Source organism: Podarcis tiliguerta (assembly GCF_965153285.1).
Source record: "Podarcis tiliguerta genome assembly, chromosome: 2".
In the NCBI taxonomy this organism is placed as follows: Eukaryota; Metazoa; Chordata; class Lepidosauria; order Squamata; family Lacertidae; genus Podarcis; species Podarcis tiliguerta.
The window spans coordinates 6,792,574-6,818,866 of record NC_139535.1 but is presented as its reverse complement, the minus strand read 5'-3'; the positions used below and the strand labels follow the sequence as shown (position 1 = coordinate 6,818,866).

At 44.1% G+C, this 26,293-nt stretch overlaps 1 protein-coding gene and 1 long non-coding RNA gene across 2 annotated transcripts in view; one reads left to right on the top strand and one right to left on the bottom strand.

The window, feature by feature from the left end:
• The window catches only part of LOC310671218, a 497,424-nt gene that overhangs the window by 368,055 nt on the left and 103,076 nt on the right, over window positions 1–26,293 (top strand). The gene's annotated exons all lie outside the window — the stretch shown is intronic.
• Window positions 606–16,244, bottom strand: LOC310672806 (vomeronasal type-2 receptor 26-like; the record flags this gene model as incomplete). Its single annotated transcript, XM_083430463.1, has 7 exons — window positions 15,879–16,244; window positions 13,068–13,874; window positions 9,962–10,189; window positions 8,972–9,098; window positions 7,042–7,757; window positions 2,889–3,015; window positions 606–1,516 (listed from the first exon to the last, which is right to left on the bottom strand). Exons 1-7 carry the CDS (start codon window positions 16,206–16,208, stop codon window positions 606–608), a joined length of 3,246 nt encoding a protein of 1,081 aa, XP_083286589.1. The 5' UTR covers window positions 16,209–16,244.

Below are 26,293 nucleotides of genomic sequence, written 5' to 3'. Positions count from 1 at the left end.
CAGCACCTTAAATCTGACCCTGTACTCCACCGGGAGCCAGTGCAGCTTGAAAAGCACTGGGTGAATATGCTCCCATGGCAGAGACCCCGTGAGGAGCCTCGCTGCAGCATTCTGCACCCTCTGGAGTTTCTGGGACAGCTTCAAGGGCAGCCCCGCGTAGAGCGAATTACAGTAGCCAAGCCTGGAGATGACCGTCGCATGGATCACTGTGGCCAGGTCGGGGCGGGAAAGGTAAGGGACCAACTGCTTAATGCGGCGAAGGTGGAAAAATGTCGCCTTAGAAGCAGAATTTCAAGTTACATTAAGTTATTCTTTAGGCTTCAGTTGTGAATTCAGGAAGAAAGGAAGGTCTGTCATGTCAAAGTATAAACTGGATAGGGTAGAGAAAGATAATTATGTATGAAGAGGGAGGCTGCACTCTGTGTAACTCTCAGGTAGTGTTATCCCTAAAAGTTGTAAGTCCAGACATTCTCCAGGCATGTGATTCAATGATTCCCTTTCAACATTCAAGATGAATGAAAAATGAAGAGCAAACTTTATCTAAGGAGATACATTCATTCCCAAGGCAACTCTGTGGAGGAAAATAGTTATAAATATGTTAAGAATCAGACAACAACTTTAGTTTTTGTGGCCAGGTGTTCCTTTGTGTTCAGATCAGGCCTCAGCACAATAATGTAGCATTTGGGAATGAAGGTGCAGCCCAGAAGTCCAGCACTAGAAGCCAAGATAGAGAAGATCTGCACGGCTACCATGTATTTCCCCTTTGTGCTCAGGTAGGTGGGCACAAAGGAGACCCAAACGCTGCAGAAGACCAGCATGCTGAAGGTGATCAGCTTGGCTTCATTGAAAGCCCCAGGCAGCTTCCTGGCCAGGAAAGCCACCGTGAAGCAGATGGCAGCCAGGAAGCCCATGTAACCCAGGGCAGCATAAAACATGGCAACAGACCCTTCATTGCATTGCAGGGTGATCTCTCCGGCCTGGGAATGCTTGTCCGAGTCTGGGAATGGGGGAGAGATGCCCAGCCAAATGATGCAAATGACCATTTGGACACTGGAGCAGGAAAGGACAATGGAGTTGGCCAGAGTTTTCCCCAACCATCTCCTCACCCTGTTCCCTGGCTTTGTGGCCAGGAAGGCCAGCACCACCATGATGGTTTTGGACAGCAAAGAGGATACAGCAACTGAGAAGATGGTGCTGAAGGCCGTTTGTCGAAGGAGGCAGGTGACTTTCCTGGGACGGCCAATGAAGAGGAAGGAGGACAAGAAGGACAGCAGGAGGGAGACAAGGAGGATGTAGGAGAGGTCCCTGTTGTTGGCTTTGACTATGGGAGTTTCCTTGTGTTTAATGAAGATCCCTACAACAAAGCCTGTGGTTAAGGACAGGAAGAGAGCCAAAGAAGTCAGGAGAATCCCCAAATATTGTTTATATGATAGGAAGCTGATAATCCTCGGAATGCAGTGATCTTGGTCCTTGTTTGGATATTGTTCTTCTGGACATTTGGTGCAACGCTCTGCATCTGAGGAGGAGAAAAAGAATGGCTTTGGCTTTGCTTACAGACATATTCTATTACATGTTGAGAAATGCACTCATATCGGAGATATCAGAAAATGAGAATGTACAGTGGTGCCTCGCAAGACGAAAAGAATCCGTTCCGGGAGTCTTTTCGTCTTGCGGTTTTTTCGTCTTGCGAAGCAAGCCCATTGACGGAGTAGAGCTATTAGCGCTATTGGCTAAAAAAGGGCTAAAAACGGCTTTTGGGGGGGGGATTAGCGGTTTTGCTGCTAAAATGCTTTTAGCAGCCTAGCGATTCAGAATAAGGGGTTTTGGAGCAAAAAAAAAATTCGATTTTTTTCGTCATTTTTCGTCTTGCGAAGCAAGCCCATAGGGAAATTCGTCTTGCGAAGCGCCTCTGCAGACGGAAAACCCTTTCGTCTTGCGGGTTTTCCATCTTGCGAGGCATTCGTCTTGCGGGGCACCACTGTATTGTAAGAAAGGGAAGTGTTTTTGGTGCATTTTCTTATGCGATAGTTTTTGTGCAGTAACACTACTTCATTTTCATATTTCATTTCGCTTTTTTTTTTCATTTCGCGTAACACGCACACAAAAAGTCATCATAAAAGCATAACTTTAAAATAAACAACATATCATATAAAGCAAATTTCAATGCTATTCAATAATAATACTAAGGAATAGTAAACAGTAAAATTTAATATCAGCAAATGATAAACAGCTAACGCTTATCATGTACAATAAAGAATTCCTAATTCATAATTAATAAAAAACAGCAAGTCACAATGAATAAAATACCACAAAACATGCAAAAGGATCAAACGGAAAAACTAGGACACACAACTTATGATTTATTTATTTTTAATATCCTTGAACTCCTCTCTTCCAAGCTGCTACAGCTGTTCTCAAACTCCTTGTCTGGGATATCCAATAACTTCCTGCTGAAATCCCATAATTTTTAATTGTTCTACAATGCAATGGAATGGAATGATCACCTAATTTTTTTGATTATTGTGCATCATGCTTTCTCTCTTTTAAATAAATATTTGCTATTTTCACTATTTCTCGTTTATTTAGAAGACATTCTAAATTTCCTATTGTGATGGTGGTTCTGGTTCTCTTATCCTAGAAGGCTTGGTACAAAATAGCCAAAGCTGTGCCTTATGGGCAGGGCAGGCTGAACCCAATTTGCATCCCAGAGATTGCTTCCTGCGAGTCATTTCTTTCAAATAAATTCCTGGAAGGGGATTAAAAATGAAGAAATCAATAAAGGATCTGCATCCAAATACGTCTTTAGAATCTTCACAGAAGCTTTCTGGCCAATATGTTGCCCTATTCATATTCTCCCAACAAATTCCATCTCCTGTGGCGTCACCCACCTTCCTGTGTAGATATGGTCCCTTCCCCACACGGAACACAAGCGTAGCAGCAAACCGGCTCTCCTTCTTGGACCACCTTGGCATATCCTGGGCGACACCTTTTGGTACACCTGGCGTGAGGAACAGTCTAGCCATGAAGGAAAGATGGCACATTAAAGGGGAGGGGCCAGCAATATTTGTGCCCATGGAACTCACTCAGAGAGTCTGGAAAGAACCCATCAGGGTCTCCAGTCCCACAAGAAAGCACCCTTGATGTCAGGGGTGCCAACTTGAATCAAATATTGTGGGGGCCCAGGAAAGCCGCACAACACATAATTGATGCCCAACAACTTTATGGGTCCCCAGCCCCCTCAAATATTTTATTGCGGGGGCCAAAGCCCCCACAGCTCCTAGGAGTTGGCTCCTTTGCTTGATGTAGAATGGAAGCCTCCCTGCTGTGTTTGCTTTTTAAATAATAACAATAACAATAATAATTCATTTATACTCCACCGATCTGGCTGGGTTTCCCCAGCCACTCTGGGCAGCTTCCAACAATAGATTAGAAATACATTAAAATATCAATCATTAAGAACTTCTCTAAACAGGGCTGCCTTCAGATGTCTTATAAAAGTCAGGTAGTTGTTTATTTCCTTGACATCTGATGGGAGGGTATTCCACAGGGCAGGCACCACTACCGAGAAGGCTCTCTGCCTGGTTCCCTGTAACCTCACTTCTTGCAGGGAGGGAACGGCCAGAAGGCCATTGGAGCTGGACCTTTGAACGATGGGGGTGGAGATGCTCCTTCAGATATATTGGGCTGAGGGGGTTTAGGGCTTTAAAGGTCAGCACCAACACTTTGAATTGTGCTCGGAAACGTACTGAAAAAGGTATTAGTACATAGGGTTCTTAACTATTTATTCAAGAAAACAGCATATGACTCAGCAACACTTCCCAAATTGTCTTTTCTTCTTTTTTATAGTTTTATTTATACTTTTCTAATTTATACATTTCATTAGTTTTACAATCATTTTAATATTGCAAAGTTGGACTTCCTCCCCCCTCTTTCTCCGGTTCCTTAAATTTACTCTTTTATATCATCTGCATATCCAAATTCATTAAATTTGCTCATTTAATTATCTACTTTAAATATATATTCTTATGAATCTGCAGGTTATTACAATAATCCTGTCAATGTTTTTAGATGTTTGCAATTAATCTGAAAATATTCAATAAACCATTTCAAAGTTCTTTTATAAAAAGTTTGTTATCATGATTTCTTATTCGTCTGGTAACTTTCGCCATTTCTGCATATTCCATTATATTTTGTATCCATTCTTCCTTTGCAGGGACTTCTACTTCATTTCTTTTTTAGGAGAGTAGCTGCTGTAGTTGCAGACATAAATCAGTTTCTGTACAATTTAGATACCTCTGTCCCTATCATTCCCAAACAGTCCTTGGGTTCTCCAGCAGCCTCCGGACTCCTCTCTTGTGCTTCAGTCTCAGTGTTTGAACTGCTCCCGTCACCAACTCCCCCTGCTCACTAAACCCTGTTGCCCCTTCACATTCCAGCCCCTCATCAAAATCTTCTTCAGTATCCCATCACCAATGCCCTGGCTCTGAGCCTTCCTCCCATGGGGATTCCCTTGAGGGTTCGCTGCCTGGTGCTTCCCACAATTCCTCAAACTGCCCAACCAGTCCCTGACACTCTGTTGCCAATCCCAAATGAGAACACATCCAAGCATGAAATGTGCAGAGTTGAATAGTCAGTGTTGTTTCCCCTATTCTATATGCGGCCCTTTTCTCTGCCATTCTAGCTCCACTCTTTCCTGGGAGACGCCCAGTTTTACAATTCTTCAATGGACGGAGTGTATTTGGATGAGAACGGGGAACTGGCAGCTGACTTGGACATCGTGAACTGGGTGGTGCTTCCCAATAAGTCCATCCTCAGAGAGAGGATTGGGAGCATCAAGTGACGAAGAATCCTAGACCTAAAGTGCACCACCGACCAGAATGCCACTGTGTGCCCCAGATGGTGCAACCAGGTGGGGAAATAATTTCACTTTATTGGATTTCCTATCCCATAAGCTCAAATCATGTCACCATGCTCTGTGTGCAGCTACCTCACTTGCCTTCTGCATTTCTTGAAGATTTAAGAGTAGGTTCCTGTGAAACTGTGTATATGCAGGATTCAGCTTTGATCAAACAGGGAAACATTATCATTAGAGGTTTTGCTGCAAGGAAGCAGTGTATAAATGTGGTTAAAGATAACTCATCAAGTAATACATTGTTATCACCTTTAACACATCAGCCTTAACACGTTTTCCTTGATGTCCCTTTATGCTCAGCCCCTGCCTACTTCCAGGTGTGTGGAAAGTTGCCAGCCTGGATTCTTCAAGGTAGTTCAGGAAGGAATGCTGCTCTGCTGCTATGACTGCGTTCCCTGTGCGGAAGGAACAGTGGCCACTCAGGAAGGTGGGTGACACCAGCAGAAAGACCTGCCCTTGGGGAAGAGGACAAAGGACCTTTCTGGTGTCCGGGATTTATTAAAGGGAGTTCTAGAACTGATGCACTGCTACAACACAACTGGGCATTTTCCCCATTGGGTGTTCATACATGCTGTATTGACACACCCAATGACAATTGGAAGCCTACACAAAGTGGTAGAAAATCCTGGGATGTGGGAATTTAACAGTACTTTGGCTGTTAGTCAGACTTGGCACAAGAACTCTAGGATGGTTATCAGTCACAAATGTTTCATACAGTTGAGTCCAAAAAGGTCCCTTTTGAGTGTCATATTAAAATCTTTTGGCCTCAGGACCCTTATCCTAAAGTTAAGTTAAAGTTTTGGCCTTCTTGGTTCCTGAGCTTTCCAGTCAGTTTTGCCATTTCAGCCCAGTCCAACAGTTTAATTTGCCATTCTTCTCTGGTAGGGACGTTATCATCTTTCCATCTCTGGGCTAGTAACATCTGTGCGGCTGTCATTGCATACACAAAAAGTCTTTTCTGCTCCTTTGGGATCTTGGTACCTACAATTCCTGATAAATAAAAGCTTCTGGAGTCTTTATAAAATATATAGAAAAATAAACTGAATTTTCTCACGAGAAATTCATGCAGGAAATATTCATTACAGAACAATCAGCTACATTCCAAACTGCAACAGGACAAGGAAGGAGACAGGAACCCTTTTGAGGAGGGGCAGCATAGAAATCTAATCAATGATAAAAGTAATACTAATAATTTCCTTAACAATTCTGACATGCTCCAAGGTGTTTGAGGGTAGAGACAAATGTCTAATAGTAGGCAAATAAACAGCAAAAGGCACAAACAGAATAGGATAACGGCATAATTTGAAAAATCTGTTTCAAACCACAATGAGGTGGAAATGGTTCTCTCTTCAAATGACCCTTTTGAGAGTGAGTAGAGCAAAGCACATGTTTTAACAGGCTTTCTGCAGATAAAATAATTTATGCAGAACAAAATAAAGGCCTTTAAGAAGAAGAGGGAAAAGTCTGACTATCAACAGTTTGAATAGAGAAATAAGTGTGACTGGTTCTTTGAAACCCAAATATGGATTTGCAGCCATGCCTCCATTAAACATTATGTCAGAAAATAAGATTGTGTAAAAGTACTCATTGTGAACCCCTGGTAAACATGTGCAGCATAAAGACTAGTATGGTTGGTCAATAATATAGGATCAGCCTGTGATGAAGCGATGTAAAACCTTATGCCCAAAGTACCTATGGCCATTGCACAGCTACTGTGAATTAATTTTCAACTTTCATGATTTATTTGACAGGAAGAAAGATTTAAATCTAAGAAGCTACATTTGCAAGGCAAGTATGTCATTTCATCGTTGTCATTTTACAGCTACTGTGAATTAATTTTCAACTTTCATCATTTATGTGACAGTAGGAAAGTTTTAAATCTAAGAAGCTACATAGACAAGTATGTCTGTGCTGGACGACAGTTGTCAAAAATGAGTCATTTAAGAATCAGCTTTTGTTGTCAGATGCTCCTTTGTGTTCAGATCAGGCCTCAGTACAATTATGTAGCACTTGGGAAAGAAGATGCAGCCCAGAAGCCCAGCACTAGAAGCCAAGATAGAGAAGATCTGCACGGCCACCATGTATTTTCCCTTTGTGCTCAGGTAGGTGGGCACAAAGGACACCCAAACACTGCAGAAGACCAGCATGCTGAAGGTGATCAGCTTGGCTTCATTGAAGGCCCCAGGCAGGTTCCTGGCTAAGAAAGCCACCATGAAGCAGATGGAGGCCAGGAAGCCCATGTAGCCAAGGGCACCATAAAACATGGCAATAGACCCTACATTGCATTGCAATGTGATCTCTCCAGCCTGGGAGCTCATGTCAGATTCTGGGAATGGGGGAGAGATTGCCAGCCAGATGGTGCAGATGAGAACTTGGACACTGGAACAGAAAATGACAATGGAGTTGGCCAGACTCTTCCCCAGCCATCTCCTCATCGTGTTTCCTGGCTTTGTGGCCAGGAAGGCCAGCACTACAGTGACAGTTTTTGCCAATATAGAAGAGACAGCAACTGAAAAGATGGTGTTGAAGGCCATTTGTTGAAGAAGGCAGGCTGCTTTCCGTGGCTGGCCAAGAAACATGAAGGAGGACAAAAAGGAAAGCAAGAGGGAGATGAGGAGGATGTAGGAGAGGTCCCTGTTGTTGGCTTTGACTATGGGGGTTTCCTTGTACTTAATGAATGTTCCTAACACAATGCCTGTGGTTAAGGATAACAAGAGGGAAAAGGAAGCTAGGAGGCTCCCCAAAGGTTCTTCATAAGCCAGAAAGGTTATAATCTTAAAGACACATTGATCCCTGGGATTGTTTGGATGTTGATCTTCAGGACACCTGGTGCAATGCTCTGCATCTGCAAAGAACAAGAGTAATATCAAATTTGTACCCTTCTGAAATGGTTTTCCCTTGCAGAAAGTAAAGCCAAAGTGGCTCCCACAATAAGAAAACATGACTATATCCAATAACAATAACTGCATATGACCAAGGACATCAGGAATCAGTATTAATATTGTAGGTCAGGGAAAACCTGGGGCAGCAAGTATGTCTTAATTTATTGGTGAAAACAATGGGGAGAGCCTTCCACATGCTAGACACCGCAATGTCACAATAACCCTGTCAAATGGTTCAGGGTGAGAAAAATGGACTGACGAAAGGTCCTCCAGTTGTTCTTGCTTCTGGCTCAACAGATTTATGTCTTTCTTTTTGGAGAGAGAGGTTTGGAAGAGAGATTCTTATCCTCTTGTCGGAGAGTTAAGCACAGTGGTGTTTGTTCCAAGCACATTAAAATTTGGTTTAATTTGCATCTGCCCACATCCACCTGTAAATAAATGTTCCCCACTAGAATGCATAAAAGGTAAAAGGTAAAGGGACCCCTGACCATTAGGTCCAGTCGCGGACGACTCTGGGGTTGTGGCGCTCATCTTGCTTTATTGGCCGAAGGTACCAGCGTACAGCTTCCGGGTCATGTGGCCAACATGACTAAGCCGCTTCTGGCGAACCAGAGCAGTGCACGGAAATGCCGTTTACCTTCCCGCTGGAGCGGTACCTATTTATATACTTGCACTTTGATGTGCTTTCAAACTGCTAGGTTGGCACTTCTGATCGGCATGTCCTAGGCTCTGTGGTTTAACCCACAGCGCCACCTGCGTCCCTACTAGAATGCATAGGCTAGAATAAATCACAGATACTTAGCTTTGCTTAGAGTTTCGATAAATAACAGCAAACAAATCTCCATCCATTGTCAGAAAAATAAAGATTAAAACTACTTGGTACTTGGTTTTCCTTACAAGAAGGATCTTGCAATATGCATGCTATAAAAATCTCATTTAAGAGAGATTCAGTTCACTTGCAGGAAGGCACGGTCACATAGCTCCTTCTTCGCTTGCTCCAGGAAACACGAAAAGAAACAGGCTGAGAAACTGGAGGGGAGTGTGGTGTGGCTTGCTTGTGCACATTTTGCATATGAATTTCAATAATCAGTTCTAAAATTTCTCTTTAAAAAGCCACTGATGTCAGAATGAAATGTCCTCTTTCCCAAGGTCAGCCCTTTCCACTGGGATCACCCACCTTCCTGAGTGGAGATGGTCCCTTCTGCACAAGGAATGCAGTCATAGCAGCAGAGTGGCTTTCCTTCCTGAACGACTTTGACGAATCCAGGGCTGCAACTTTCCACACACCGGGAAGTAGGTAGGGTCTAAGTAGAAAGATAAGGAGCATTTTATAAAAAAAGTTATAGAAATGGTGAAATGGGAAAAGCTGTGGGAAAGCGATCTTAATTTTACTGCCTCTAGTGGGCTGAAAGAAAACTATATGAAAATGGTATCTAACACCGGTTCAAATGGCTGAAATGTCTAAAAATGCTAATAATCAATGTAATCAACTTTTAGTCATATCTGGTGGTTTTGTAAGAAAACAAAAGCTTACCGGGAAATGGTAAATAATGGATTGATTAAGATGACAATAGACGGGGGGGAAACAGAAGCCTTTTTGCTAGGTTTGATCGGGCCAGAGATACCGAAAATAAAGATAAAATTGTTTATGTATGCAACAACTGCAGCAAGTATTGTATTTGCACAGAAGTGGAAGGAAACAGCAATATCCACAAAAGAAGAATGGATGAACAAACTAATGGATTATGCCGAAACAGCAAAACTCACTGCTAGACTAAGTGAGTCTAAGGATGAGGTGTTTGTAGAAGAATGGAAACCCTTTTCGGATTACTTAAGTAAATAATTCTTTTTCAATACAAGATGGATTTAGATCTTAAGCAACAGAAGAACAAGAATATGGTATTTTCAGGTTTATATTTTATACTGTGTATACTGTTAGAAACAAATGGACAGTTCAGAGAGCAGAGATATAACAATTATTGAGTGATATGGGAACTCAAAGAAAAACAAAAATGGTAACTCGTGATGTTTTTTAATGGACTATTTAAACAATTTAATGATATATACATATTAAAGGAGCATTCAAAAAATGTGTTAGCCTGTTCCCTCCCCCCTGTGGAAATGACGGAAAGGGTTACGAAGGGCCATGAAAGATGATTTCTCCCACCAGGCTGAGCCATTTGGGCCACACAATGGCATCCTGGTCAATGGTGAATTGTAGGTCTGGCAAACCCCGTCTGTTGATACTCCCAAATTTCACTTTAAGGATGGACTTATTGGGAAACTTCAGCCAATTCACGACATTAAAGTCGGCTGCTAATTGCCCATTCTCATCCAAATAGACTCCATCCATGGAAGAATTGTAGAACTGGGAGTTTCCCAGGAAAGGGTGGAGCTGGAAGGGAAGAGAAAGAACAGCATTTAGAATATGGGAAAGGTCCAACTCTGACCTTTTTGTGCTTGATCTCCTCTGACTTGGACTGCGTAGAGAATCAAGAAGCTGTGCATCATTTTCAAGCGCTTGCTGCACTGAAACTTGCACCCAATGGGGCTTACTCCCAGGTAAGTAGGTCTAGGCTGCCATCCTGTGCACACTTACCTGTTGGTTTCTGTTTCCCTCACTGAGCAGCTGCTGGTAGTCACAGGACTATGTTTTCATTCCACAGTCCAGATACTGGTGGATTCCCACGGGAAAGGGAGATGGGATGTGACGTATACTGGTTTCCTGTTTCCTTTGTACTGTTCTTTCTTTTTTTGGAGTTGCTCTCTGCTTCTCACAGAGACAAGATATATATTTGTATGCTCTCTGCATAGCTTAGTAATAAAGTTTAGCAATGTAGCCATACCTGCCTCATCCTTCCATTGCGGACTCTGGGTGTTTTATACTCTGCTGGGCTCAAGCGAAGATGAGCCGTATCAGCTCGGAGGACTGGAGCTGAATTTACTAACAATGGGAGTATCCCCCATTGGACTTAATGGGACTTCTGGCTAGCAACACATAGGGTAAAAGGTAAAGGTACCCCTGACCGTTAAATCCAGTTGCGAACGGCTCTGGGGTTGTGCGCTCATCTCGCTCTATAGGCTGAGGGAGCCGGCGTTTGTCCACAGACAGCTTCCGGGTCATGTGGCCAGCATGACTAAGCCGCTTCTGGCGAAACCAGAGCAGCGCACAGAAATGCCGTTTACCTTCCCACCGGAGCGGTACCTATTTATCTACTTGCACTTTGACGTGCTTTCAAACTGCTGGGTGGACAGGAGCTGGGACCGAACAACGGGAGCTCACCCCGTCACGCGGATTCGAATTGCTGACCTTCCGATCGGCAAGCCCTAGGCTGTAAAAATACTGTGTCTTTATTATGTGGTTGGGACAGGCTTCCTTGCCTCAGCATCAGTTGGTTGAAACATATTTCCAGCACACAGCTCCTACCTGCTCTGTGTGGAAACAGTATGAAACTCTGCTGTTTATGATGTGAAAATATTGGTTTGCTGCATATTAATAAGCCAAAACATATAAACACTGTCATAATGAGTACAGGAGCCACTGCGAGATATGCAGGCAGGCATGGGAGTTTCCCCTTCTCTTTGGGAACCCCCGATAAGAATTAAAGAGCCTTTAACAGGTTTATAGTCCTCTTTATTTACAACAACACAGAGCCACCCTCCTTCAGGATCTCAGTTGCCCACTCTGAATTCCCTCCTCTTCTGCAGCAAGAAGCATGCCAGTGCCCTATTCTCCTGCCCCTGTGCTTCTGTTGAACCTTAACCCTTTGTCTTGCCAAATGCAAGGTGGTTCTTTTAATGAGATTCAGAAGCAAGACAAACACAAGTGAGTGAAAAGATTAAATATTTTATTCTAAACAGCAAGCATTACATACATTACCAAGCAAGCACTTCGATCTGCCACTGGGAAGCCCTCAAGACGTGGCAAAGGTGGCATGACCCTCCTGCCAGGAGTTCATGCATGAGCTTCTGAGCTATGGCCCCAAACCATCTGATTTATTGATAGCTAGCCTGTATGGCTTGCCCAACTGCCCAGTTGCAGATTATTCGTTAGCTAGTCCCCTCTTCCAATACCGCACATTCCTCCAAACAGTGTCTAACAACAAAGAAGGTCAGAAGGTGCCCTGCATTATCACTTCTTTCTTCCACCAGTTTATACATTAAAAGGCTGTTCTCAGCCATCAAAGAACTTTAACAAGAGATGGAAAAGGGAAATAAACAGAGGCAGGAAGAGAAGACCAAGTTAGATCACTAAACTCCTCAAAATTAGGAATGCCTTCAGGAAAAGGTTGCCCATACACCCTTTCAGACCTTCAAGTACGAGGGGAGGGAGGAAAGTCCCCGCCGCTCTTGAATGAAAAGTCTCCTAAACACTCCCTCCCTCCTGGTTGCCTAGCTACTGACTCAAAGCTATCCAGCTCTTCCCCCAACTGTACAGTCTCTGAATCAGCTGCTGGGAAAGTTGAAGGAAGGAGGGGCAAACTCTCCACTTCTTCTTCTGTCAGAGGCTGCTCTGTCTGTGTCTACATTCCTTCATCTTCGGAATCAAAGCAGTCTCTGGCATCCGATTCTGACCAGCCCCTGACAGCCACCAAAACACTCAATACATGCTCCAGAAACACCCAAAGTCCCTTGGACATAGGCTGGAGCTAAGTTGAGCTTGGTAGGGGCACCCCAGTCCGGAGGGAGAGTGAGTCTGTGTAATGGCATCTACCTTGCCCTGCAGAACTCTTGCAGAATGTGTAAGGAGTCTTATTCAAAATCGGCCGCTGGAGGGAAAGGGGTGCTAATCTAGTGGTGGGGGCTGTTTCCAGAGGTGCTGTGCCCTCTGACACTAGCGTTAGTGTTATGTACTAAGCTTGGATCCTAGAACAATAGGCAGGTAGGATCCTAGAATGCAATAACTGATTGGCCTTCAGGAAAAGACCAATCAGGCTCCAGGAGGGAAGCAGAAACAGCCAATCAGATGGGACTCATTGTGTAAATAATGTATATAAAAGCCTGAGGTTTGGGGGGGAATTCAGTCACTGTTTTACAAGCTGCAATGGTGCAAAAATGTGGTTACAAAGCACGGATCCACATGGATCCTCGGGGTTTTAGCATTGGGTCACCCCAAATTCACCATCAGATCACATGTCTCTGGCCACAGCATGAACCACAAAAATGATACATCCACTGTTTCATTCAGAATATATATATTTTCTTGTTTTCCTCTTCTAAAAACTAGGTGTGTCTTATGGTCAGGTGCATCTTATGGAACGAATGAAAAATACCTGCCATGGCTGTATCCTTTGACGTTCTAGGCTGTCTGTCACCCGCCACAGAGACCTGGAGGAATATGCAGCATTTAAAGCACGTGCCAAAGCTTTGACAGTGTTGAAAATCCGGTAGCTGTCTAGAGAGAGGCTTCTTTCCATATCATCTTGGGGCAGCATCTCATGTTTTCCTTTCTCCCTGCATCTTATCCAGCCTTTCACCGACCATGCATGCTTTAAATAGGAACAACTGAAAGCATCCTCCCAAAACTGCTTGATTGCAAAGAAAAGGGATGGAATGTCGTTAGATTCTTTCCTTTTATTTGTTTCAGTGTAGAAAGAAAAAATGCCATGGATGTGCTCGTAAGATAAGCCGCTGTACATTAACTCGAAGGAGATGTCCCACATAGCTGTTGTGACCAGGATTTCCCCTCCAGTGGGCTTTATCAAGTTCTCAAATAAATGTTGTAGAATGAAAATTCCATGCAAGGCATGAAGTGTCTCTGCATAATAAACAAACACACGGGCTTGTCTCCACTTTAAGAATTTGCGGAAATTGATCTCGAATCCATGTGTGTTCAGTACCGAGATGGTTTGTGAGATGGCAATACAAATACCATTCCTGATGAGCACAGGAGTCAGGGTCTTCATGAATCTCTCTCCGTTTTCAGTGTCGGGGGCAATTAGACCAATGAACGTCCATCTGAAGTGATAGAGCATCTTGACAATCCCTGGGTACTGGGCTTCTTCTTTGGGGACCATTGGGTAGAAAAAAGGGAACTGTCTCTTATCATCCAGAACATGAGAGACGAAAGCATAGCTGACCTGGCAAGAAAATAAACATTATTGGCTAACTTAGTTTTGGATCAAAGCCAAAATGTAGCTAACCCTGAATATAGTCGTACCTTGAAAGTCGAACAGTTTAGTTCCCAAACGTTTTGGCTCTCGAATGTCACAAACCCGGAAGTGACTATTCCAGTTTGTGAACCATTTTTGGAAGCCGAATGTCCGATGGAGCTTCCACAGCTTCCGATTGGCTGCAGGAGCTTCCTGCAGCCAATCAGAAGCCGCACTTTGGTTTCCCAAACGTTTTGGAAGCCGAAAAGACAAATGCTTTTGCCAGGCTTTCCTTGACACATAAGATAAGGTTCTGTTTTTATCTCTAGGAATTCCCTTAATTCTGGTTTGCTTTTTATATTGCTTTATGCGACCATTTGACGGTTTTGAGGGGAACAATTTTTAATGAGATAAGTCAAAACACTCATCAGTCTCCAGAGCTTGTGTTACTAAATCTAAATTTAAATGAGACTTGGTGGATAAAACACTAATTGGATTCTTTTAGTGGCAGCAAGTATGGTTATAACTGCACTCTGTCATACTGCCCTTATGGAAAAAATTGACACACAAATTGAGTCCGGCAAGACGAACAAAGCACAACCACACTTTTGCTGGAGAATGGCAGAGGTTTATTTTGTTCACAAATGCTCCAAAAAAACCAAAGAGCAATTCCAAACCTTTATACAGATTTGTGGATCACATAATAAAAATGAGTTTTACAGATGGATATTGTTATAAGCCATGTTTTATGTACGAGAATACAGGCACAATGTCCCTGGGAAAAACACATTTAAGTTTGTTCAGTGTGGATTACCTTTGTTTCTGGAATATATATGCAATGATTTGGAAAATAAAAGATACTGTTCTTTGTTTTAAAGATGGTGTTTTTGTGGTACACTAAGGATATAAAGCTGTCAGTCAAGTCCAACATTCTGAGAGGACTAACTGCCTCTATGTGGCAGTTTGTCTGTTGGTTGGTTGCTGCAAGGAGTGTTAACTGGTAACTGCTCGGATGCAGTCTTCTCATGAGTCACTACTATCTAGTATATAGTTTATCTGTTAAGTAACTAAAGCCTGCCTTCAGTAACAACTCTGTAAACTGAATGAAACTGGAAGTAAAGTAGTTTATGTTAATATGATTCAGATTCATGTGTTTTGTTTAGCGGGACAGAAGGGATTATCAGCCAGGAATGTATAAATATTGATAGGACTCAAACGAGTTAGCAATCCACTAGTCGCTGCATAAACTCAAACAGGGAATCGTTTAAACTCTGCTAAATTATATAAACGTTCCAACACTGACCACTCCTGAACGTCTGTTGCTTTGCCTGAAAGGACAGTCCTATTGGTTATTGACCCTTATTGCTCATGTATCCCTTTTTTTAGTCATTACAGTGGTACCTCGGGTTACAGACGCTTCAGGTTACAGACTCCGCTAACCCAGAAATAGTACCTTGGGTTAAGAACTTTGCCTCAGGATGAGAACAGAATTCATGTGGCAGCAGCAGGAGGCCCCATTAGCTAAAGTGGTGCTTCAGGTTAAGAACAGTTTCAGGTTAAGAACAGACCTCTGGAACAAATTAAGTTGTTAACCCGAGGTACCACTGTCCATTAAAAAGAAAGAGAGACTTAAGGCTGCGATCCCAAATGCACTTTCCACTATCTCCTCATGGGTTCTTCCCCTGCCAGACCTTGCCAGCTCTGTACCCATTTATGCTCATGGAGCTGAACTGGCATGGATTGGCCAGGAACGAGACCTTGGGGTTATAGTGGATGCCTCCTGTTACCCTAGTATGCGGCAAACTGGCAAATTCGATGCTATGGATTCTTAGGAAAGGGTATATTAAAAAAAACCTGCCAACATCTGTCTTCTTTTAAAAACAAATTAAGATTAATAACAGGTTGTCTCCATTCACACTTAACATCTACCCCACCAAAATTTCTCCAAAATTTGGCTCAGCCACAAAACGCCACACCCCTCTCCATTCCTACCTGTGGGATTTTATAGATGCCCAACATTCTTGAAATCTGGATGGAGTTCTGAGTGTCAGCCCCTTCGAGAACAGCAAGCAGGTTATTCTGTCCTCCGCAGTTGTAGTTCGGAACATTCACCTGCCTAGCAGACAGCAGGTCTACCAGAGCTTCACATGTCACCCTTCCATGAAAGAAGTTCTCATGGATGTTGTAGCCCAGAGTGATGTTGGGCAAGAGCCTGGGATTCTGGTTGATATCCTGAATGGCAAATAAGGAGGAAAGGGGTTGCCAGTACTGTGTGAATGTTTTTCTGCAAAAATGTACATATTGCATCATCATCACCATCATCCAGTATTCATTTGAATATGTCAGATTCAACTCAACATGTTTGGGCAAGCTTCTACAGATAATATAAAGTTCTCTATTCCGTTTCTTATACTATCCCGATCCAGAAGCTCAACAGCCAATCCTCTCCTAATGATGTGTTACATGATGGCTACGGATACATGGGGACGCGGGTGGCGCTGTGGGTTAAACCACAGAGCCTATGGCTTGCCGATCGGAAGGTCAGCGGTTCGAATCCCCGTGACGGGGTGAGCTCCCGTTGCTCGGTCCCTGCTCCTGCCAACCTAGCAGTTCGAAAACACATCAAAGTGCAAGTAGATAAATAGGTACCGCTCCAGCGGGAAGGTAAACAGCGTTTCCATGTGCTGCTCTGGTTCGCCAGAAGTGGCTTAGTCATGCTGGCCACATGACCCAGAAGCTGTACGCCGGCTCCCTGTAGAGCGAAATGAGCGCTGCAACCCCAGTGTCGTCCACGACTGGACCTAATGGCCAGGGGTCCCTTTACCTTTACTGAGTCATGAACAAGGCGAGATATTTCCAGTCAACATTTTCCTTTTGAAAACAAACATTTTAAAGCTTAACTGAATGACTGGCAACATTTACTGTTATTTCCCTAGTCTCCTGAAAATGGAGATGGCTTCATTTGAGGCACAGTGCTCTGTGCTCTTGATGTGCTCTGGGTGTCCTCTGAGATTTTAGTCCACTTTTTCTTAGGGTTCACATTGTACCACAGTAAGGGGAGGAGAAATCCAGGGGTGCAGCCAAGTTTTGTTTCCTTGGAAGGAGGATCCTGGAAGCCTGTGACATTTTGTGATGTGTGGTTTATTTACACATCTATACAGGCTGAAGCTAAATAGAAGCTTGACAGCATAAAAACTCCCAACTGATTCTGCTTCCTCATTCAGTTTTGAAGGGAAAGCTTTCGGGATCTTCAGCACTTCCCAGAAACCCAGAAACTCTTTTATGCTTCCCTCAAACTATCTCCAAAACCAAAACTTTCCACTTAATCTCAAAAACAATTATGAGTATGTGTGTGTGTGTGTGTGTGTGTGCATGCGTGTGTGTGTGTGTGTGTGAGAGAGAGAGAGAGAGAGAGAGAGAGAGAGAGAGAGAGAGAATAAGGCCTCATTCCCCTTTCACAAGAGCCCTCCATGGAGAAATCACTCCTTAGCAAAAGCAACATGGGCCAGAGCCAAAAAGCTTATGTTTCTGTAGTTTTCCCATTTAAATGGTTTTATATTATTACTTTGCAGTGCCATCAGATTTAAAAGATTTCTGGGGACTTCTCCAAGCCTGTCGTTTTGTATCTGCAAGATGAGAGGCTGTGTTACAAGGCAGAACTGAAGTGGCCGAACCAGTCTCTGAGAAATTAGTGGCCCCAACCCAGGTTGTTAAGCATCCTTTTTACATGTCTAAAGAGTTGGTCACATGCAGGTGGGTTGCCAAAGAAACAACCAGATAGTGATGCCTGCAGAAGGAGCCCCATCGCTTGGCTGGAGAGCATGTCATCATAGGAGTAGGGGAACACTGGGCAAGGGCAATAATCCTGCTTCCAAGAGAAAGAAATACTGACAGGAATGTGAACTTGAAAGTGCAACGCTTTCTGCAATGTTATATAAGGCAAACAGCTGAGTAGGAATGCTCAATAAAAAGCGGGTGTCATATGCCTCCCCTACATGTGTGATAAGATGGCGCCCGGCACACTTCTCCTGTGCCTTTGGACGCTCATGCCGATAGAAAACTTGAGCTCTTTGAAGCTTTCAGCAGGCTTCTTGCTAATCTCTAACAGCCTTTAATTGTGAAGAAAAACATCATAAATCAGTCCCGGCGAGAGAGCAGACATCCTTCTCGCCTCTCAGCCAAAAAAACGAAAGGAAACTCACACACAAAGAAAGATTCCCGTATGTGAACCAAACCATGCCTCAGAATGTGAGACGTCACACAGAACTGTTTAACCCTGTAAGTTCTGATTCTCCTCACACTACAACCATTGTGGAAACAAATGGAATGCTCAATAAAAAGTTAATCTGACGTGACATAGAACTGTTTCCTTCTTCGAAAAATTATGAAGTTTGCTGAAGTTCACAGTGGATCAGGTCTTACTTTCCTAAAGGAAAACTGCAACTGATTCCCCCATACCCCCCCCTCCCCTTCACCCATGTGTGATCTCAATTTTTTACTTCTTCCGTCTTGTTGTGTTGTTATAATTTGAATGTGAAATATTATTTATTTGAAATATTATTTATAATATAAAAGTTTTAATACAAAATTTCTGTGATGTATTTGTATACAGCAAAGAGAAGTTTAGAGTAATTGGGAATATTTTGATTTAGTTAATAATGTAACAGGTTTATGTTAGGAAACGAATATGGATGCTGAATTTGATGTTTGTAATTTTTCTCTTTTTTTGGTTTTGGAAATGAAAAAAGAAAAACTGCAACTGATTTACTGATTTAAAAGGCAGATGCGGGGTGAATAAGATGTGGGGGGCAGCAAGCAGGGTTTGCCCTGGCCTTTTTAAAAGAACCTCTTTAGCCACAGGATTCTTTCTCAAAGTCTCTAAAAAGCTGAGTATGTAGAAGCTACTCTGCTTCACAGCTGAAAGGGAACCCTTGCCAACTTTCTGAAAGGCAGGCTATTATGCTGTCAGTGGTGCCTTAGCACTGGTGCACCCAAAAAATCTCTCTCCAAAAACAAAACGGGGTTTAGTAGAAGTAGGAAAGAGCCTGTCAATTGGGAGCAATTGGAGCTCTTGAAATTAGTTGTGAGTGGAGCAGCAGTAAGCCAACCCCCATAAAATGACATACCAGAAAAAGCTGGTAGAGGGAGAGACGTTGAAGTGCTGTGGATTAAATAAAGCTCTTGTGGCAGAGATGACCCCACTAATGAGGTGGTCTCCTGGCCTGTGATAATTGAATGGGCCTATCTGATCTCCCTCCAGAGTCAAGGAGCATTTTGCCTTCGTCCCACAGTCTGCATAAGGCAGAAGGAGGAGGAGGAGAATGAAAACAAGAACCATTCTGTGTCTGCCTGAAACAGCCCCCTCCCTTGCGACTGCTCCTCTCAGTGAGAAAATCATTAGACGAGGCCAAACACTTTTTGCAAAGTCCAATGGCTTTCCTTACGTTGGGTGGAGCCCAACCAAGACTCCACATCTGAAGGGGATGGAAGTCAACCTCACTGTCTCATAATAAAACTCACCTGCCCTAAAACTGAAGCCAAGCTCTCAGGGGTGCAGAAAGCATTTATGGGCTGGTCCTTTCCAGCTCAGATGAAAGAGATTGTGTCATGTCGTTCTCAATAATGATGTTTATTTTAGTGGATTCAGAGGTGAGCTTTGGACAAAGCTCTGGAGCTTTCTTGAGAAGCAGGTGCCGAAGGGAAGGGAATCACTATTATCTTGATAATTATAAGAAGCATTGACTCTGCAACATTGTGGACTCTTTCCATGGCTCAGGTGTAGGACTGGAGAAAAACATATACGCAAAAACTCCCATATCTGGCTGTAGACTTTGAGATGGAGGCAGCTGACCATGTCTAACCTCGCTGTGGGGTGGTGTTCACAGGTGTCTGGAACAAGATTTGCTTTTAAGACAAGCAGTAGGGACCTTTGGCCCACAAGCCAATTTAGGCCAATTTGAGCCAGTGTGATGTAGTGGTTAAGAGCGGTAGACTTGTAATCTGGTGAACTGGGTTCGCGTCTCCGCTCCTCCACATGCAGCTGCTGGGTGACCATGGGCTAGTCACACTTCTCTGAAGTCTCTCAGTCCCACTCACCTCACAGAGTGTTTGTTGTGGGGGAGGAAGGGAAAGGAGAATGTTAGCTGCTTTGAGACTCCTTTGGGTAGTGATAAAGCGGGATATCAAATCCAAACTCTTCTTCTTAGGACTGCCAGACCATCCCCATTTGACCCAAAAGGCTACTATGGCTACCTTCCCAACACAGAATGTATCTTTTTCCTGGGGTTCCCCTGCAGAGCAGAGGTGGAGATGAGGGTCATTTCTATTCAGTATATCTCCTGGGTAGACATACCTAGGCTCAGATAACCTCACTCCCATACTCTCCCTCGTGTAGAGCAACTCTCTGTTGGAATACGCCGGGGGGGGTGTCCACGCAGCCCGTGAGATGAGACAAACCTCTCCGGGCGTCTTCCTGAAGTTGTGCAGCTCCAGGATGTCCATAAATCATCAGTCCCGGCACGCTCCAGCAACACATGGCAGATACCTATGTGCACGCACACTCAGCAGAGATCAGCAGAAACAAAGTGGAGATTGGTGTGCTCATTCTAAGCTTTTATTAAGCAGTATATACAGGGACGCGGGCAGCGCTGTGGGTTAAACCACAGAGCCTAGGGCCTGCCGATCAGAAGGTCGGCGGTTCGAATCCCCATGACGAGGTGAGCTCCCGTTACTCAGTCCCTGCTCCTGCCAACCTAGCAGTTCAAAAGCACATCAAATGCAAGTAGATAAATAGGTACCGCTCCGGCGGGAAGGTAAACGGTGTTTCCGTGCGCTGCTCTGGTTCGCCAGAAGCGGCTTAGTCATGCTGGCCACATGACCCAGAAGCTGTACTCCAGCTCCCTTGGCCAATAAAGGGAGATGAGCGCCGCAACCCCAGAGTCGGCCATGATTGGACCTAATGGTCAGGGGTCCCTTTACCTTTATATACAGAACAAAGCGGTCATGGAGTTCTCTCACTTCAGCTCCGAGAAAAAACAGAAAGTAAAAAGTACAAAAACACAACAGAGCGGAAGAGATAAGGCTAGCTTCTGTTCTCAGGCTTTCCAAGACTAGAAAGTAAACACAGACATGTGATGTAACAATTACACATCCAGCAACGGAGGAGTGAAGTGCCAACACTCTCCTCTGTCAATTACGCAAGGCACTCTCTTTTTGAAGTTTAAATAACAAATAACTTTTACCCAGCATACTTGCACTTGTTAGATTAAGTGTACAAGGCAGAGTTATGCTGCTAATACATATTACGTAGATTTGAATCTAGGACAAAAGCTGTTACAGCCTGACTAACTCTGAGGCAGAACACAGCACAACAGAACAGGCCTAGTGCACAGATGCTCTAACATGCAGGCTTTCAACCTTTTTGGGTCCACAGTTCCCTTGACCAACTACATTCTTTCTGTGGCACCCCTGTTGGGGCTCAGGAGCCCAGTTGGGTCACCCTTTACCTGCAGAGTTGGCAGCCTCTCACCCTTTTTTGAACACTGTCCCTTGTAAGGTGTTCCCTCAGCCTCCTCTCCTTGAGAGTCCTCCGGGCACCGCCCCTGGTCTCTGAGCTGCCCCCTGCTGCCCCAAAGACAGGTACCTCCTCACACTGCTCCACAGGGGCCTGGAACTTGTCTGTCCATTCCCAAGAGCAGGGGCTGGCGGACTGGCTGGCTGGACTCCCTCACCCCCTTGCTTGCTTACTCCGAGGCCACCTCAGCTCCTAGCACCCAGCACCCCCTGGCCAGCCCCAGAGGCACCACTCGCCTGCGGAGTTTGTAGTCACGGCTGCTGCAACAAACAGTTGTGCAAGCCTTTGGGGAGGCAGAGACACAAGAGGGCATCAGAGGAGGGAGAGAAGGAAAGAGGGGCAGAGGCCAGGGTTGCCTGTGGCACCCATGACCATCATTCAAGGCACCACAGGGTTCCACAGCACACTCGTTGAAAACCACTGCTCTAACACAAGAAGAAGAAGAAGAAGAAGAAGAAGAAGAAGAAGAAGAAGAAGAAGAGGAGGAGGAGGAGGAGGAGGAGGAGGAGGAGGAGGAGGAGGAGGAGTTTGGATTTGATATCCCACTTTATCACTACCCTAAGGAGTCTCAAAGGGGCTAACAATCTCCTTTCCCTTCCTCCCTCACAACAAACACTCTGCGGGGTGAGTGGGGCTGAGAGACTTCCGAGAAGTGTGACTAGCCCAAGGTCACCCAGCAGCTGCATGTGGAGGAGCGGAGACGCGAACCCGGTTCCCCAGATTACAAGTCCACCGCTCTTAACCACTACACCACACTGGCTGTGCAGTTCATAACTTCCATAACTGTACCAACTGACATAACTGCCTCTGGCAGAAGGTGTATGGCATCACAGAATTATATATTGGAATTCTATAGCCCATAGAAACCAACACCTAGGGGCTGAGGTCTCTTCAGCCCCCAATAAAATATTTGGGGGGGCCTGGGCTCCCCAAAATTAATGGGCATTGCCATTCAAATGGTGTGCGTATGTGTGATATAATATGATCAGTTATGTGGGGTGGGGCTTACCTGGGCCTCTCCAATATTTTATTCAAGTTTGCATCCCTGCTATAGCCCTTGAGAGTATTAACCCTTTACTTAGCATTTAGCATTTTGGATGAGATAGATAGATAGATAGATAGATAGATAGATAGATAGATAGATGATAGATGATAGATAGATAGATGATAGATAGATAGATAGATGATAGATAGATAGATAGATAGATAGATAGATAGATAGATAGATGATAGATGATAGATAGATAGATGATAGATAGATAGATGATAGATAGATAGATAGATAGATAGATAGATAGATAGATGATAGATAGATTGATTGATAGATAGATAGATAGATAGATAGATAGATGATAGATAGATAGATGATAGATAGATAGATAGATAGATAGATAGATGATAGATAGATAGATAGATAGATAGATAGATAGATAGATAGATATAGATGATAGATGATAGATAGATAGATAGATAGATAGATAGATATAGATAGATGATAGATAGATAGATAGATAGATAGATAGATAGATAGATAGATAGATAGATAGATGATAGATAGATAATAGATGGACAGATAGATAATAGATAGATAAATAGATAGATAGATGATAGATAGATAGATAGATAGATAGATAGATGATAGATAGATAGATAGATAGATGATAGATAGAATTAAATTTTCTGTTTCACATTTTAAAGTACTCATTTTTGCATCCTTAAGATATCAATGACTTCCCTTCTTCTCTTTCCATGGTTTATTTTACATATCATAAATCCCTGCATATTTTACAGAAACTATACCAATCTCTGCCAAGAAAACTCCATGGACAAAGACAACAGGCATATAAAAGTTATACTGCTGGAAGCTCAAATACTTTGGCCACCTCATGAGAAGAGAAGACTCCCTGGAAAAGACCCTGATGTTGGGAAAGATGGAGGGCACAAGGAGAAGGGGATGACAGAGGACGAGATGGTTGGACAGTGTTTTCGAAGCTACCAGCATGAGTTGGACCAAACTGCGGGAGGCAGTGGAAGACAGGAGGGCCTGACGTGCTCTGGTCCATGGGGTCACGAAGAAGCGGACACGACTAAACAACAAAAACAAGTAAACCAGAAGAGGTACAAGAAAAGGTTAGGGGGGGCAGGGAATTATGGGGGGAGGCAGTGGAAGACAGAAGTGCCTGGCGTGCTCTGGTCCATGGGGTCAGAATCAGAATAAAACTTTATTTGCATAGCCAACAGGCCATAGCATCGAAAGACAAACACCAACAGAAGTACATTACAAATATAGTTAAAATCTTGTGACCTGTGGAGCTGAGGACTTTGCAGAAATATTGCCTGCACTTGGGCTGACGAAATAAAGGTGCTATCAGCCTCCGTCAATATGTTAGAGGGAAAACTAAATGCTCTCACCAAAACCCCTACCCCGATTTTGATTCCGCCATCAAATCACCAGGGACCTGATAATCATCAGGCACAGAGCCCAAGTAGGGGGCAGCAGCTAGTAAACCTCCAACTCACCCCTAACAATATATGCTTGAACATCGTTCACTCCCGCTTCCCCTACCATGCCTGGAGAAATTGTAAAGCTGCTGTGATCTCACTGCGAATGTTGACCAGGTCCTACTTGGCCCAGGGCGATCTCCTATCATTAGAATGGCTGCCAGAGACTCCAAAATTTAAGCGCTTGGTGCTTAAGTTCGATTCTCCCAGGCTTCCTACACTTTTGAGCAAACTTCAAAATCGCCTCAACTGGTATGGAATCTTCCCACAAAGATGCTTCTTTAACAACTGTAGGGGCATTATTGGGAAAATCCCAAACTCAGCAAATTTGGTTAGCCGACCCACAAGGAGGATTGAGGATCACGCCCGGAATTCGCAGCAACGGTCCCTCCCTATGAACCCCTCCCCACGATCTACTAGACGACCATCCCACCGGCAAGAAGGGACTGCCTTAAGGGGTAGAGCTTTGACGGATCCAGCTTTGGCCCCGCCAACCTCCCTACTGGCGGCCAAGGGGGAAGGGAGACCGGGAACAGAGGAACAAAACGATAGAGTGCACATGCAACAAAACCAACAAAACCAGAGCCTAGTGCATCAGCAGAAAAACAAAGCTCCTATTGAGACTCAACTTCATTCGAATGACAGAGAGGACTCTTTCTCCATAGAAGAACATGCCCTAATAAATCGGTTCTGGTCACTACAGACGTCAGCCCAAAGGGAAATCTTGGTTAGACTGGACACCCTGAGAAGCAGACTGACCAAAAAGGTGGCCCATGTTGAGACTACGGAAGGCTCATACACACGGCCTATATCCCCTAAGTGCCTAGTGGACAAGAGGACGGCGGGAGGCGCCTTTAAATGCGTAGATTCGGAAGACCAATCGCAGCCTCCGCTGGTGTATGGCAAGGCAAAACTAAAACAGACTGTCACATCTCCGAGTACCTGGTTCAACTATCTTAAACTCTCCCCAAATGAAATAGCTACTCCCCCAAGCCCAAACCACCCCCCTAAGTCCCCGGGAGCTATGGATAATCACTCCCCTATGCAGCAGATGCCTATTGACAAACTTAATGGGAGTGTTTTTTTAGATGTAAAGGGGTCACTGGACTCTGTGGACCCAACAAATCTACACCATGGAGGGACAGAGAATTAAAGCTGCTGTCCTGGAACATTGCAGGATGGCGCGCTAAGAAAAACAATCAACAATTTGCGATGTTTCTTAAGCGATTTGATATCATCCTCCTGCAGGAGACCTGGTACAGCGACCCCATTTTGTTCAATGGGTATTCTTGCCACTCCCTACTTGCTACTCCATCTGTGAGGGGAGGTAGGCCTAGTGGAGGTCTAGCTAGTCTCATCTCCACAGAGCTTGAACATTCCTTAAAAGCCCTCCCAAACTGCAATTCACTAGCCACGGCAGTCCTACTCAAAATCAAGAGAGATGCACTGGTAGTGGTCAATGTCTACCTGCCCCCCTGCCAAAAAAAATCCATAGTGAAAGCTAACTGGGCAGAGTTAGAGGCATTCTTAGAGTCCATAGAATCTTCCTACCCTTCTACACCGATCATAATCGGGGGGGATTTCAACGCCCGTATGGGAACTGATGATGACAACCTTTACAGCCAATATAATCAGATTCAGGACCCTGAAAGCCCAACCGAAGAATGCGTCTCACGACTTTCTAAAGATAATAAATGTAATTTCTCGGGGCTATGCCTAGCCCAGGTCGCAAAAAGAAGGGAGCTGATGATATTAAACGGTAGTAGGGAAGAGGACCACCCAGGGGAGTATACCCATCTTTCAAAGATGGGAGGAAGTGTGATAGACTATATTCTGATATCAAGATTCGCCTATAATTCTGTATCGAAGTTTCAAGTGGGACATAACACCGAAAGCGACCACCTCCCACTAACTTTAGCGCTCAATGGCCCATCGTTTAACAAACCCACGGCTAACCTTTACTACACCCCCATCGTTAACCTGGGATCATTGGCCCCCAGAAGCATTAAATGGTCCCCCATGCTTAATACAGAGTTAACTCACCTCCTCCATTCGGAAGACGTGAAGTCCATCTACTCAGCCATTGTATTAGCCAATACCGGGGCAAAGGCCATGGACTCGTTCAACGAGTTATTAGCAAGACTAAAGACCTTCCTAACAACTGAGATACTTAACTCTGTTACAAAGCGGGCAAAGGATCAAGAGAGTTGGTTTGATTCGGAGTGTAGACAAGCAAGGAAACGTCTGAGATCAACCTATCGGAATTACAGAAACACCGGAGCACCTTCGCTATTTATGGCCTACATCTATTTAAGACGAAATTACAAACAGC